Source organism: Sus scrofa, chromosome 14 (assembly GCF_054392235.1).
Source record: "Sus scrofa isolate SSC_HxYL_T2T_F1_AM1 chromosome 14, Sscrofa_HxYL_maternal_Yorkshire_Landrace_v2.0, whole genome shotgun sequence".
NCBI classification, from domain to species: Eukaryota; Metazoa; Chordata; class Mammalia; order Artiodactyla; family Suidae; genus Sus; species Sus scrofa.
Genome location: NC_139396.1, coordinates 70,058,681 through 70,074,892, shown reverse-complemented (window position 1 = coordinate 70,074,892; position 16,212 = coordinate 70,058,681). Strand labels below are relative to the sequence as shown.

General features: G+C 47.4%; 1 protein-coding gene across 1 annotated transcript in view; it reads right to left on the bottom strand.

Annotated features, from left to right (window-relative positions):
- The window catches only part of LOC100152327 (immunoglobulin lambda-like polypeptide 5), a 199,812-nt gene extending 185,375 nt beyond the window's left edge, over positions 1–14,437 (bottom strand). Inside the window, 2 exon segments of the mRNA NM_001243319.1 lie at positions 14,099–14,253; positions 14,352–14,437. Coding sequence (NP_001230248.1) covers positions 14,099–14,253; positions 14,352–14,397 — 201 coding nt within the window. The 5' untranslated portion in view covers positions 14,398–14,437.
- Between the last annotated feature and the right edge of the window lie 1,775 nt (positions 14,438–16,212).

Sequence of the window (16,212 nt, the reverse complement as noted above, 5' to 3'; positions counted from 1 at the left end):
TGCACACGGAGACAGCCTCTTTGTCCCTTCTTTCAGGGCGCTGGACTGCTCAAATTTTATTTCCATAGGTAGCAGTTTATATAGACAGCTTAACTGTAACTTACATCACAGTGCTTAGATCATATTTTTTTTTCTTTTTCTTTTTCTTTTTTTTGCTATTTCTTTGGGCTGCTTCTGCGGCATATGGAGGTTCCCAGGCTAGGGGTCGAATCAGAGGTGTAGCTGCCGGCCTACGCCAGAGCCACAGCAACGCACGATCCGAGCCGCGTCTGCAACCTACACCACAGCTCAGGGCAACGCCGGATCCCTAACCCACTGAGCAAGGGCAGGGATCGAACCCGCAACCTCATGGTTCCTAGTCGCATTCGTTAACTACTGCGCCACGACGGGAACTCCAGATCATATTTCTAAAGGTTAAACTTTTAGATTACATAGTACAGTAGATATACATTGTGTTCTAAGGATTTTATTTAAAACCAACAGATACAATCCATCATGTAAAACTGTAAGGGGTACAAAACATCATGCGGAAAAAATTATATGAAAATAAGGCAATTCGGTACAAAACGTTTTGTGGTTACTTTTAGCAAGCACCACTTGTTTTTGTTTTAAGCTAATCTTTAACAGCTAGAAAGATCACAAGCACAAGATTTTGACATTTGCAAAAATTCATTTTTTAGATTAAAGCTTGGGGTACTAACTTCAAAGTGTTATGGTCAGGGGACAGTATGAGAAAATATTTTTTATATCCAAGCAACTTAATTTCCTAAAACTTAAAAGCCTCCTACAAAATTCATTAAAAGCAAGATTATTATTATGTTTTTCCATCAAGAATAAAGTATGTCTAACCTATTCGAACCTATTGTATATTCCACAATTACCTAACTCCAAAACCTGTTCTTACTTGTACCAAACCAATGAATACTTTGTTTTTACCTACGTTAGATCTGAATAGGGGGAATTCTGCCAAGGTGAAGCTCTTATTATATTATTACTGTTCCAATTTTTTGTTGTTCTGATTTTATTGAATCACAAAACAATATAGGAAAATAACAAAGAATAACAAACAAATAACAGGAAAGACTGAGGAATAAGTAAATAACAGGAAAGACTGGTTTTCCCAAGAAGCGATTTTTATTCTTACACTGTTGTGCAAAGCCTTCATTTTGTCATTGTTGCCATTGTTGTCGGGTTAGCGGGTGAGCCTCATTGTTTTCAGAACTTGCCCTCGGAACTGTGCCGCCTGGTAAGCCCTTTTCCCTATTTCTAAACCTGCCCTCGGAACTGTGCCGGCAGGTAGGCTTTTTTTCCTCGGTTAGGAACCCTGCCTTTGGAACTGTGCCGTCAAGCTAATTCTCTTCCTCGGCCTCCTGCATCTCCTCGGCACACACAGGATCTCACTGTGGCCTCACTGGTTCTCAGCTGCCCTGGTCTCTGACTCCATCCACACATCCAGGGTCTGGTTCCCAGATGCAGGAATTCGCTTCCGCTGAATTTGACCCCATGAGGTCTTCATTTCCAGAAGGAGCCCTGGTCCATGGAAGGCACAAAGCTGTGCATATGTGACCTTTGAACGTTGCAGCCCCCTTCCCAGAGTTCGGTCTAGGAAAGTTTACTGTGCCACGCGTGCGTTCCTGCAGAGGTGTCCGCGAAAAGGGGACAGTGGGTTGGTATAAAGGACATGTGAGTGCTGTTCGGGGCAATGCTTTAGGTGGAGAGCTTTTCAGCGATAAGTACGACATCATCTCGGAAATGTCAAAGTTCAGCAAACATGTGAAATCTCATGAATGATAGCAGAATGTGGATAGAAATTAGACTGAACTGTAAAAACACAAGTGTGTGGTAGGCATACCATTTCCCCGGGCCCAGTGGGATGTGTTTCATGAGGCATGAGTGAGTGTTATCTCCCTGAGATGGACGTTTTCCCTAGCCGGGTCATGTAGTGCTTGTCTCGACCTTGTCTTAGAGATCATACAGTTTGTCTCTGTGAAAAACAAACATGCCCACATCAGCCTTCTCTGGCTTACAGTTTTAGTTGAGCACAAAAGTGATTCTGTACCTGGGCTGTCAGATGCAGAAACAAACCCTCACTTCTTCGCCATATTCTGTTTCCCAGTTTGCTCCAATTGTGCACATGCTCCACCAACATCTGGGCACTTAGCAACCCCAAAAGCTGTGGTTTCCTATCAGTCCGGAGGTTTTGGCTTTTCTTTATCCACCCATGGGCCTTACTGTTTGCATCCTGTGTGGTTTCCTGCCACCTGGCCCCATGCTCCCCTTCTCTGCCCCTGCCTACCTCTCTGCCCTCTATAACGTTCCCCCCTCAGGGAGTCTGGACCCTTAAATCTTTTAAGAGGCAAATGGGCCAATGGTCTGTCTGCTGTAAGCGCTTCAGGCTGAGCAGGGGTGTTGTCGCTACCTGCGGGTCCAGACCTCCTTGCTCCCTGTCAGAGAGGGGTCTCAGGGTTTTCCACAGTGGCGGAGAGTGAGCTGTGGAAGGAGGCAGCGGTCTTGTCCAGCCGGGTGTTGGTGGTCCCCATCTTCACACGGGATAGGCTGAAATCCCTGATGTAACAGCATTTGAAGCTGAAGGTGTTGTATGCTAGAGGAGAAACATTTCACTAGGCAGTTAAAACACAAGGGCCACAGAGAGAAGGGCAGAAACCATAGAGGCTCTGAGTCCTAGAAACGGGAGAGGCCAAGTTTATCCTGGGAACCATCTCTTAATGTCTCAGTCCATTCTTGTTTCCTCCGAGTATACCAGTGAGGCCGGGACACCTGTTCATATATTCCTTTAGCATTGACTTCTCGCCTTAATGGCCTAAGCAGATGTCGCTGTTAATGATTGTAGTGCTTTCCTGGATATGAGAAGATGCGAGAATTGGGGCTCATAAAAACCCTTACCTGAAAATGTCTGTCTGAAGGCCTGTTCCACGGGGGTGTTTGTTTGTTTGTTTTCGGGGTTGGTTTGTTTTTGTTTGCCAGAGCACAGAGTGCCGCATTTCTGATGTCCAGCCTGAACTCCTTTCAGGGCATGTTGAAGTTCAGCAGCTTCCCTGGTGCCAGGTTTCATCCTCATAGAGGCAGATGGCTGCCAGAGGCCAGCTCCAGCGGCCAGGGAGTGTACGCTTTTTCCTGATCCGAGAGGGACACGGCGTCGGCGAATGTACATATGGAGACAGCCTCTTTGTCTCTTCTTTCAGGGTGCTGGACTGCTCAAACTTTATTGGCAACAGTGGTTGATTATATAGCCAGTTTTTCACTACAGATTACATCATGGTGTTAAAAGTACGTTGGTTAACTACTACGTGGTATAGCAGCGATACATCATGTTTTAAGATCTCTGTCTTAACTAAACTTAGTAGGTACAATTTAGGGGCAATTAGGTACAGTACATCATGTGGAAAGGAGGAGACTCAGTACAAATCATCCCATGGCCAGCCTGTCTTTACAATTTGAAGAGTTCACAGACCCAAGACTTTGGCATTCACAAATCTTGTTTTTAGACTGGTGCTTATCTTTAAAGCGTTATGGCAGGGAGACAGTGTAAGTAAATATAAACCAACTAAACTAGCTATCACTTAGAGGCTTTTAAAATCAAGGACAAAACTCACAGCTAGGTTTCTTGGATAATATATGTCTAACTTTTATGAACCTCATTAAAATCCTAACTCTAAAGTTTACTATGTAACTAGTTAATAGATGAACACTATGTTTTAACTAAGTTGGGTTGAAATAGGGGAAAGTCCTTCAGGATGAAATTCTTATTATATTATTGTTGTAACTTTGTTAAATCACAAATCACCACAGGAAAATAAGAACGGAAAATAAGAATAATAAGTAAATAATCAGGAAAGACTGAGGAAAACTGAATAACAAATAAAACAGCAGGAAAGACTGGGTCACCCGAGAAACAACCCATGTTCTCCAGCGCAACCATGGAAATTGTTTTCCCAGGAAAGCCCCAGTTCTTCCCCATCAACATCAAAATGAGAGCTGTGTAACCTGAGGCCTGCCCTCGGCTTGTACCATGCAGGCAGGCTTTCATCCTGACCCACCTTCGGCTTGTACCGTTCAGGTGAGCTTTTATCCTGTCCAGAAGCCCACCTTCGGCTTGTACCGTTCAGGTGAGCTCCCTTCCTTGGTTAGGAACCTGTCTTCAGGTTTTTCTGCCATCAGGCAAGGTCCTTTTTTTGAGTCCCTGCATCTTCTCGGCTCCCCACAGATGGCAAGGGCCAAGCTCCCGTTCGCAGGGCTCCCCCATGGTCATCCATTCAGCCCTACTTTTTGAGAAGCTTTTCTTGACCACTTCGTCCCATAGTGTCCCTTCCTAGGTCTGGTGAAGATTTCACTGACGGACCACTCAGTGTGCTCTTCCTGGAGTAGGCCTTCTTAACAGCAGCCAGAACGTCTCTGGACCACCTGTCTTCCTAGTCTCTTATGGTCCAGGAAAATAGTCCCTCTTGTTGCATTTTCCCATAGAAAATGGGACTAGAGATCACTGATCTCATATGGAACTGTTATTCAGCAATGCAAGAAGTAGCAATTTTGTGGAAACAGTTAATAGAAGTAACATAGATAGCAGTACTAGTGAAGTTACAAACAAGAATTTAAGTTGAGAGCTTTCACCGAGTGCAGCCCAGGATATCCCTGTTCAGCTGGCTTACCCCCGTTCCTTACCTTTAGAGGAAATTATATGCTGGCTTTGTTCATTCAGCCTAATTTCCTAGTGTGGCTAGGTTGGTTATCCCTAGATGACCTCACTGTTCCCAACAGAAGGGAGCCTTTAAATTTAAATGGCCATAGGCCGGGAAAGTTGTAGCCCTTGGCGGAAGTCTTACTTGTTGCCGATTGAGCTTGAGTGATATGAGAAGTAAACATATTTATACGGCCAAGGCGAGAGCAGGTGTTATAACCTGGCTAGGCGAGGGGCATCCCACCCATCACTAGTGGCCTGAACAGAATTAAAATATTTTTTTTTTTTGGTCTTTTTGTCTCTTTTTTTGTTGTTGTTGTTGTTTGTTATTGTTGCTATTTCTTGGGCCGCTCCCGCGGCATATGGAGGTTCCCAGGCTAGGGATCAAATCTGAGCTGTAGCCACCAGCTTACGCCAGAGCCACAGCAACTCGGGATCTGAACCGCGTCTGCAACCTACGCCACAGCTCACGGCAACGCCGGATCCTTAACCCACTGAGCAAGGGCAGGGATCGAACCCGCAACCTCATGGTTCCTAGTCGGATTCGTTAACCACTGTGCCACGACGGGAACTCCTAAAATAATTTTTTAAAGAGTAAATTCCCAGAGGGCCAACTAGTGAGAGCCTTGGAGGGGAGAGACCCACCAAGGTAATTCTGAAGTGCTAGATGTAGGCAATTGACTACAAAGCCAACAACTGGATTGATTTTTAAAATTCACATAGGATCGTGCTCATGACAGAAAAACATTTGATTTGTATGTAAAGAGAAAAGAAACCCAGAAAAAAACAAATAACCATATGAATCAGGAGTCAGGTCTGGCCATCTGGGGACAGTGGTCAACTGCCCATGTGGACTTTTTTTTGTCCTGTGGTCGGTCTGTCTGTTTGTCTTTATTTTTCTTTCCCTTTCTTTCTTTCTTTCTTTCTTACTTTCTTTCTTTCTTTCTTTCTTTCTTTCTTTCTTTCTTTCTTTCTTTCTTTCTTTCTTTCTTTCTTTCTTTCTTCCTTCCTTCCTTCCTTCCTTCCATCCTTTCTTTCTTTCTTTCTTTCTTTCTTTCTTTCTTTCTTTCTTTCTTTCTTTCTTTCTTTCTTTCTTCTTCTTCCTTCCTTCCTTCCTTCCTTCCATCCTTTCTTTCTTTCTTTCTTTCTTTCTTTCTTTCTTTCTCTCTCTCTCTCTCTCCCTCCCTCCCTCTCTCTTTCTCTCTTTCTTTCCTTTACTCCTTCTTTTTTCCTCCCTCCCTCGTTCTTCCTTCCTTTCTTTCTTCCTTCCTTCCTTCCTTTTTTCTCTTTCTTTCATTCTTTCTTTCTTTCTCTCTCTCTTTCTTCCTTTCTCTTTCTTTCTTTGATTCCTTATTTCTTTTTTCTTTCTTCCTCCCTCTTTCTCTTTCTTTCTTTCTTGATTCCTTATTTCTTTTTGCTTTTTCCTCCCTCTTTCTTTCTTTCTTTCTTTGATTCCTTATTTCTTTTTGCTTTCTTCCTCTCTCCCTCTTTCTCTTTCTTTCTTTCTTTCTTTCCCTCTCTCTCTTTCTTCCTTTCTCTTTCTTTCTTTCTTTGATTCCTTATTTCTTTTTTCTTTCTTCCTCCCTCTTTCTTTCTCTTTCTTTCTTGATTCCTTTTTTCTTTTTGCTTTTTCCTCCCTCTTTCTTTCTCTTTCTTTCTTTCTTGATTCCTTATTTCTTTTTGCTTTTTCCTCCCTCTTTCTTTCTTCGATTCCTTATTTCTTTTTGCTTTCTTCCTCTCTCCCTCTTTCTCTTTCTTCTTTCTTTCTTCCTTCCTTCCTTTCTTTCTTTCTTTCTTTCTTTCTTTCTTTCTACAGCCTTGTTTTAAGGTGAGTTTGAAGTCAGTAGCTCACTTTATAGACCAGTCCAATGTAGAGGCCAATCTTAAGTGAGAAATATAAATTTAAAAGTTATATATATTTTAATCTTCTTGTGCATGAGGTACGTAAGAACACCTGATAAGAAACCTTTTATCTAGGCTGGAGACAGCTGTTTAGTATTATTATTATTATTATTATTATTTTTAGGGCTCTACCCGTGGCATACGGAGAATCCCAGCCTAGGGATCGAATTGGAGCCACAGCTGCTGGCCTACACCACAGCCACAGCAACGCCAGATCCGAGCCACATCTTCGGCCTACACCATAGCTCATGGCAATGACACATCCTTAACCCACTGAGCGAGGTAAGTTGTAGGGATCAAACCTGCAACCTCATGGTTCCTCGTCGGGTTTGTTAACCACTGTGCCACAATGGGAACTCCGGAATCCTCTCTTTATCTTCAACGTTTGCCATTTTTATTATCAGGTGTCTTGGTGTGGGCCTGTTTGGGTTCAGCTTGTCTGGGGCCCTCTCTGTTTCCCGTACCTTGATATCCGTATGCTTTAGATTTGGAAAGTTTTCAGCCATAATTTCTTCAAAGATATTTTCAATCCCCCTTTCTTTTTCTTTTCCTTCTGCCATTCCTATTATGCATAGATTGGCCCGCTTTGTATTATCCCCTGGGTCTCTTGTATTGCCTTCATGGTTTTTCATTTGGTTGTCTGTCTGCTGTCCTGAGTGGGTGATTTCCATTATTTTACCTTCGGCATCACTAATTCGTTCCTCTGCATGATTCATTCTGCTCTTTATTGCCTTAAGCTCAGTTTGTATGTCTGCAGATGAATTTTCTGGTTTTTCTTGGCTCCTCCTTATGTTTCCTAGTTCCTTTCTAAAGGAATCTTCATTACTGTTCATATCCTCTCTGAATTCCTTCAGTATTTTCAGTGCCTCCCTTTTGAACTCAGTGTCTGTCAGACTGCAGAGGTCTGTTTCACGGTTGTCTGCTTTAGGTGAATGCTCCTGTTGCTTTAACTGGGAATGGTTTCTGAGCATCTTCACCATGCTTGTGTTTTTCTTTTTCTGTGAGTTCGGGGGAAGCCAAAGTGTAGTCTTGTAAGGCTCCTTCTGTGCAAGAATAGCCCTTTGTATTTTTTTTTTTTTTTTTTTTTTTTTTTTTTTTTTGGTGGGGGGAGAGAATTCCTATTTATTTTTGGTGTGGGAGTTTGACTATTTGCTGTGTCTGTCTTTGGTGTGAGCAGGCTGTTGTTCCCAGGATGCTCAGTGTGTTTTCAGGGAGAAGGAGGCACTGGGTAGGGCCAGCAGTCAGTGCCTGGTCATTGGGCTCTCAGTAGCAGCAAGAACCTACAGGAAGGTGGCACAGGCTACTCGTAGTTGCAGGGCTCTGGGAAGTGGTAATGAGCTCTAGGCAGATCTTCCAGGTGACCAGTAGCATTAGTCAGTAGCAACAGCATGGTGCATGAGTTCCCAGGGGAGGGAGAGCAACAACAGCTTGTGTTTGATCACAATGCCCAGCTCTGAGGTGATTGGAACTGCAGGTGGTGCCTGTTCAGGGACCCCTACTGGGAGCAGGCCATGACCCTCTCTAGAGTCAGTGATAACTGGGGTGGGTTGCCCCCGCCACCTGTAGGGCATGCATGAAGCAACCCGTCTCACTTGGCCCAGAGATGAGGTGTTGTAAAGGGTGCTCCTAGCTTCCGGATCCTGGGAAGTGACAGAGATCAGGCGTGTGGGTACTGCCTGGAACGTTTGGCAGAGGGCGCAGCAGGGCATGTGTGTTCCCAGCGGTGCGAGAGTACCAACAGGTGGTGTTGGGTCACAGTGCCCTCCTCCGTGGTGCCCTTTAGGTGAACGGGGCTGCGCGTGATTTTTGGTCCGATATCTCCAATGGCAGTGGGCCATGCCTGTGTCTGGAATCAGGGATAACTGGGGCGGATTGCCTCTGCCTCCCACAGACCACGCAAGAAGCACCCTGACCCACTTAGCCCATGCAGGAGGTGCTACACCAGCTGCTGCTAGTTGTAGGGTCTTGGGAAGGGACGGGGACCAAGTGTCTGGGGGTCACCCAGAGCCTTTGGCAGTGGCAGCTACGGGGGGCGGGGGGGGGGGGTTGTGTTCCCAGGGGAGTGAGAGCAACAGCCTATGGTGCTTGGTTGCAACGCCCTCTTGTTTTCTTTTTTGGCAACCCCTGTGGTGACTGGGGTCACTGGTGGAGCCCACACGCAGGCCTCTGTGGTGGCAAGCCACGCCTTCCTCTGGCCTGTGAGACGACTGCCACTGTCTGTCCCTGCTACCTGTAGATCCTGCAAGAGGCACCATGTCACACTTAGGCCCTGATGCCCTTAGCCCACACAATAGGTGCCTGGCCACTGGTAGCCTGCACAAGAAGCACCTGATCACCCCTAAAGGAGCAGGAAGCTTCTCAGCGCCCACAGCCTCTGCAGAGCCGCCCCGCCCTCTAAGCCCTCGGGCATGCGCACACTCCTCTGCAGGGCGCATCTAGGGCGGCCCGCCCCTCCTCCTCTCCCCTTCCCAGCAATGGCGCCTCGCTTGTCCTGCGGGTCTGGACCTTCTCTGGGGTCTCTCTGTCGTGGTGTACCCCTCCTTAGCCCATGGGGCACTGCTCCTTAGCCCCTCATGCCATCCCCAGTTCTGTCCTGGGGACTGAGGCCAGAGCCTGAGTCTCAGCGCCCAGCCCCCGCCCGAGCCTCTCAGGCTGTGGTGTCCTGGCCGGTGGTTCAGATGGTCTGGGCGGCTCTCACTCTGCTGTGCTGTTCTCAGCCCAGCTGCTGCGCTTTCCTCGGTGACTTTGAGGCCCCGCCGACTCAGCCGATCTTTCCTCAGTTAGGTGGCTTCCCAGGAGGTGGGTTCATTGTCTCCTCCATGGCTCCTTCTCGGGAATGCTAGGCCCGTCCTGATGCCTTTTCTCTCTCTTTTTTTCTTTTGTTCTTCCCACTTATGTCAAGAGTTTCTTGCCCTTTTGGGAGGTTGAAGTGCTTCTGCCAGCACTCAGTTGATGTTCTGCGGGAGCAGTTTTACATGCAGAGGTATTTTCTTGATGTGTTTGTGGGAGAAGGTGTGCGTGACCTCTTACTCCTCCGCCATCTTGCTCCGCTCCTCAAGAAGTTTTGTTTTTAATTTTTTTTGTCTTTCTCTCCTTTTAGGTTCCCAGGCTAGGGGTCCAAACGGAGCCGTAGTCATCAGCCTACGCCAAGGACACAGCACTGTGGGATCCGAGCCATGTCTGGGACCTACACCACAGCTCATGGCAAATCCGGATCCTGAACCCACTGAGGGAGGCTGGGGATCAAACCTGGGGCCTCCTGGATGCCAGTCAGTTTCATTAACCCCTGAGACACCACGGGAAACCCAGGGGAAAAGAAATTTTAAAAATATTTAATGAAACCGATACTTTGGTAGAGAAATCGAGTTATCCCAAATGGATCCTGTCAAAGATAAAAAGATAGGAAAAGTTCCTATTGTGGCTCAGCAGTAACAATCCCAACTACTCTCCCTGAGGCTGTGAGTTTGATCCCTGGTCTAGCCCATTGGCTTAAGGATCCAGAGTTGCCTTGAGCTGTGGTGTTGATCACAGACAGGGCTCAGATCCCTTGTTCCATGGCTGTGGTATAAGCCAGCAGCTGCAGCTCCTTCGCCCCTTAGTCTCGGAATTCATATGTCCCTATACGGTCCTAAAAAAAAAGACAGAAAAAAAAAAAGATATAAAATCAAACAGTAATTGCTATAGAAAAAGTAGATACCACAGGTGTGGCCCTAAAACCCCCCAAAAAAAGAAAAAGTAGAAAACCTTATCATGAAACCACTTCACAAGAAAATCACAAGATGCCACTATTCTGAATTTGAATACCCCCCAACCCCCTTTTTTTTCTTTTCTTGTCCACCCCCGGGCATGTGGACTTCCCAGGCAAGGGATCAGATCCAGGACACAGTGTCGAACTAAGCCCCAGGTGCAACAAAGGAGGACCCTTAACCCACTGTGCCTGGAGAGGAATCCAGCCTGTCCCAGCACTCCCACCACCCTGCTGAATCACATTGCCCCACCACGGAAACTCCTGAAAGAGAATCTCTCTCTCTCTGTTTTTGTTTTTTTTGTTTTTTTGCCTTGCAGGGCTACATCCAGGGCATATGGAAGTTCCCAGGCTAAGGATGGAATCAGAGCTGTGCTGTCACCAGCCTGCACCACAGCCACAGCAACGCAGGATCCAAGCTGCATCTGCAACGTCTACTAGGGTTCACTGCAACCCCAAATCCTTAAACCACTCAGCAGGAGGGACTAGATATGCAAAAGAGTTCCCTCACCCTAAAGGTCCATTCTTGTTCCTGGGATGGGTCCCCTGGAGAGTGAAGCTCTGAGGTTGCCTCCTGTGAGGGGCCTGCATTGAAGTCCCCTTTGATGGGAAAATAGACAAGCCTGAAAGCAGGAGCCACAGCTTCCAGGAGGCACAGCATTGGGTTCCCCATCAAGTCAGTGATCTGAGGCCCAAGCCCCTGGATTGCAGGCAGGGGAGAACTTTCCCATCCCTGAGCGCCCTCTGCTCACAGCGCCCAGAACCCCCGCCCCACAGCGCCCCTGCTGGTGGCAGGTCAAACTCCAGTTTCCTCTCACATCATTGTTCTTTCTGTTCCTGCAGCCAGAGCTGGAATCCAGGTTGCGTTTTTCCAAATCATGCTACTTGGACTCCTCTAATCTGAAGCCACTTTTTTAGTTACCTTGCTTTCCCTGTCTCTGAGGATTTTGGACAACACAGGTGCAGTGTTTTGAAGAACGTCCCCTGATTTGGGTTGCCCTGATGTTTTCTCCGGCTTGTCCTAAGGTTACAGGTTTTCAGGGAGAACAGCACAGAGTGAAGTGGTCTGAGACAGGAAACTAGACCACCTGCTCAGGGAGGAGAAATGTTGAATAAATCTCTGCCACACTCACCTCTGCCTCTCTTACCCCAATGCTGTGTCATCTCAAAGACTCGTACCGGATGCTGGGATCTACTCTGGACCAGACCAGGTCCCTGATCTTGGGGCAAAGCTTGTCTATAACCTTTCGTGTGATTTTTCCAGATAGGCTTTCCAAAGGTGCTCCTGATCAGGTTGAGAAAATCCCATTGTGTTGGGAGTTTACTGAGACATTTCCTTTTTCTTCTTCTTAATTTTTTATAAACCAAGAGTGTTGAGTGGCTGAATATTTTCATCTATGGAGATGATCACATATATTTTTTCCTTTTCAAGTGAGATTTACATTGATGGATTATCAAATGTTAAATCACCCTAGGATTTCTAGATGGATGATTTTTGCTCTATTGCTAGCTTCAATGTGCAAATACTTCAAGCTCTATGTGTATATATATTCATGAAAAATATTGCCTTTTAGGGTTTTTCTCTTAAGTATTTTATTTATAGCATTAGGGAAAACTTGGCCTCATATAAACACACTGGTTATTACTCTTTCTTTCTCTATTTTCTTTGAAAGGTTGTGTCACATCATTACTCTTTCCAACTTAAACATTTGATGAAATCCTCCAACCAAGAGATCAGATTCTGGTTTTGTGTTTTTTGAGAAGGTCTGAAACTACAGTGATAAAGTCCTTAAATATCTGTAAGAGCACACATGGGATTAAACTCAACCGATTCTGGAGTTCCTGTCATGGCTCAGTGGTATCGAATCTGACTGATATCCATGAGGATGCAGGTTTGATCTCCGGCCTAGCCCAGTAGATTAAGGATCTGGTGTTGCCATGAACTGCGGTGAAGGTGGGAGACTCAGCTTTGTTCCTGTGTTGCTGTGGCTGTGGCATAGGCTGGATGCTATAGCTCCGATTCGATCCGTAGCCTGGGAACCTCCATAGGCCGAGCATGAGGACCTTAAAAGCAAAAAAATAAAAATAAAAAAAAATAGAAGCTGTCCAAATCCAAATTCTTGTATTGTGCAAACCTGATCTAGAATGGGCCCATGATAGATATGACATAAATTTAGTTTCCTCATTCCTCTGTGTTTTACCTGGCTCTGGTGACCCTGGGGTGACCATAGGCTCCATTTGTCCCCAGAAGTCCTGATGACTGATCTGTATCCACTGGGCGCATCCCCCCTGAGTTGCATGTCTCCCAGCATGCATTGCACACCCGGGACCTGTTGTGTCCCTTGTGGGGCAGCCATGGCTGCCACACAACCTCTCCTCTCCGCCCTGGGGGCATAGCCTCCCAAGTGTCTTTGAGGGAGACCCTGGGTTTCAGAGCCAGGTGGGTGACCTTGACTAAATGATCACTTCTTGACACAACCCAATTATATGGACATAAGCACACACATATGGATGTATATAGAATATCCAAATACAGATATGCAATTACACACATGTGAGTATAATCCTAACCTATCTGTGCAAATACTGCTCTTCCCTCACATTTTGAATGACCTCACCATGATAGATTTCTTGTATCGTTTTCTACAGAGAGGAAAGGAAACAACCCCAAATTTCATACTTATGCTTCTCCTCACAGTCGTAGCCTGCGCTCGAGGCCTCAAGAAATATCTGACAAGTGACCCAGTCCAGCCCTGCCCTTGGGTCCTGGCCCCAGGTGAGTCTGCACATGGTGCTACAAGGGTTCCCAGAGCGAATTCTAAATAGTAACACATCTCTAGTAGCTCAAGTACGTCTCTAGAGAGCAGAGGTTCTAATCTTGATTCCTCCCAAGTTCTAATCATAGTAGGAAATCGAGCCTGAGGAACCCCCGTGTCTTTAGATGTTGAATCTGTTCCTGAGGATTCTGAAGTTCTGAGTGTTCCTGGGGAGTGATTGTGACCTGGGATGTTAATGTGCCTGGGCTGAACTTCACAGGGCAATTCTCAGGGTGATTTCATAGCAATAGGGGTGGAGGTTACACCTCTGGAACTTGGGTGTCCTTACATTGTTGGGGGGCATTTGTTGACCTGAGATTCACACACGCCAAACCAAGGTTCTGACCCAGTAGCTCGAGTTTGGGAAATTGGGTTTCCAGCAAGCTCCCGCTAGTGCTTCCGTTCCGATGCTAAAAGAATACGAATGTATCTGTGCTGTCCAATGAATGGTGAGGGCATATGTGTTTGTGCTGTTTGAATAGGAAGAGTCTTGCTGGTAGTGGAGGGGTCTCTGAGGCTCAGTGTTGGTTGATGAAATTGGGAGCTGTGCCCCCTCCCCAGTATGACAGGCAGAGAAGGGTCCCCTTGGAGAGGTGGCCACACCCCCGAGGAGACAGGAGGAGGCCCTTGGCCATGAACCCCTGGACAGGAGATGGGGCCGGAGCCTCCCTCGCCCTGGTGGTGCTGAGCGACACCACCCTCCCTCTGCCTCTCCTGTCTCTAAGGTCTGAGCCCTCTGAGCACATGAGGAGGTTTGGGTCCCACTTCCCCATGGGTTTACATCACTGTGGCATTAGTACAACTTTTCCCCAGAGCACAGAAGTAGTCGGCCTCGTCCTCAGCCTGGGCCCCCGTGATGGTGAGGGTGGCTTTGTTCCCAGAGATGGCTCCAGAGAAGCGACTGGGGACCCCAGTCGGGCGGTTGTTTGTTTGATAGATAACAGTTCGAGGAGGCTGGCCTGGTGTCTGCTGGAACCAGCCAGGGTTGTTACTACTAGTGACTGACCCAGAGCTAAAGGCACAGGTGAGTGTGACGGTCCCTCCAAGAGACACTGACATCGCCGGCTCCTGGATCACAGTCTGAGAATCCACCCCTAAAATGACGGGGAGATAGACAGGGATTGTTATGGAGACAAGGTCCTGAGAGTGTCCCGCAGATGTCCCCCAAGGATGCAGAGCCCCGGCCCCTGACCTGAGCCGACAGCGAGGAGCCCGATCAGAAGCACCGTCCAGGCCATGGTGGGGACACTCCTGGGACGCGGCCTCCTCAGCCTCCTGGGCTGGATGGTGGGGCCCTCGGGCCTTTTGATGCCTCCCAGAGCCATGAGGGGGGGCAGGGCCTTCATGCAAATCAGCTTCCTGCCAGTCCCTGCCCAGTGTCACCTGATGTCCCCTGGGGGAGGTCTTGAAGGGGGCAGATGCGGGGACATCCCACAGACCCAGGACAGAACTAGGATGAGACACTGAGGGATAGGGGGTGACGTCCTTCAACCAAGGTGCTGCCCATGCCCCTGTGAGCTCAGTCCTCAGTCCCTGCCCTGGAGCCTGAGGGCAGAAGGAGGAGCTGGGCTGTCCTCTCCTCCTGGCCCAGGAATGGAGCTCATGCCACCCTCCCCCATCCCTGGGCTGTTTCCTGCTTCCTCAGTGAAGGGCCTGCTTGTCTTCTCAGTGAGAGCTCAGCCTCCCTCCCCCTCAGCACTGGGTCCCCTGGGACATTGCTAAGGCTGGGTTCATCCCCTGACTAAGTGCTGAACCCTGTTACTGGAAGGTGGTGGGGAGTGAGGCTGGTGGGCCTGCCACAGATCGAGCTGCACATCCAGGCTGGGGTGACAGCGTCCTTGTCTAGGAAGCATCTGTTTATGGAGTCATGGTAATTTTATTGTAGGTTTTGAGATGGAAAGGTGACAGTGTCACTATGAAATTATGAGACTCTTCACAGTGTCCGACATGACAATGTAGGAAACCATGAGTCTATTGCTGGAAGTGAAAATAGAACTTTATTTGAAGAATTTGGTGTGAATGTCATGGAATATTGAAAAGTCCCATTCCATTTACTGTGTTCTGTGGAGCAGACAGAATTTGAAGGTGGATTAGGGGTTTGGGGAGATAGGAGGACGAGTAGGAGGAAAGAATGTCTCCAGTAACTGGGGAAGCTGAGGAACAAAACTGCTGCTCATCTCAGGGTCAAATGAAATTGCATTTTTGTTTCCATGTTATATTTGCTGGTAAATTAGGTGTTTTCAAATTCATAGAAATGGAGTTCCATTTGTGGCTCACCGGTTAACGAGCCAGACTAGGATCCGTGAGGATGGGGGTTTGATCCCTGGCCGCTTTCATTGGGTTAAGGATCCCACGTTGCTGTGGCTGGGGTGCAGGCTGGCAGCTGGAGCAGGGATCAACCCCTAGCCTGGGAACTTCCATATGCGCAGGTGCGGCCCTAAATCAACCAAACAAACAAACCAACAAGGAAACACCTCATAGAATGGTTTTCTCTACACAGGTGTCTGAGCCTCAACTCATATCCAAAAAAACCCATTCGCATGAAATCATTTTCCTATTATACATGTTCCTATTATACATGTGTATTTCTTAAATTGTCGGGAAGAATATCATTTCATTGCATCCCTTCTTTTATGAGAAGGTGTGTTAACACATAAAAAGAATTAAAAATCTGAAAACACAAACAGTGTCAGTTGCCATAAGTCTGTATAAAACGTGGGCATAAACGAGAACTGCCGGACGAGTAGGAGAGAAGCTGCAGGACAGAGGACAAAGATCTCCCGCCCCTCGAACACACTGGGGGGCATGTCATCAGCGCGGATCCCCAGGTTTGCAGCCACACAGACTGTCGCAGGCCTTCTGCAGGCACCAGGGTCACACTAATGCCTCCCACGGGGCTGGGCCGGGAGATGAGGACCCGGTGTGGATGGAGGTGGGGAGACGCTGGAGGTGGTGCCAGAGCAGCACCCCTGCGGGTCCTGAGTGGCGCTGCCTGATTCAGGGAGCAGCTTCCTCTGGGCTGAGTTTCTGTCTCTGAGAGCAGCTGATGCGGG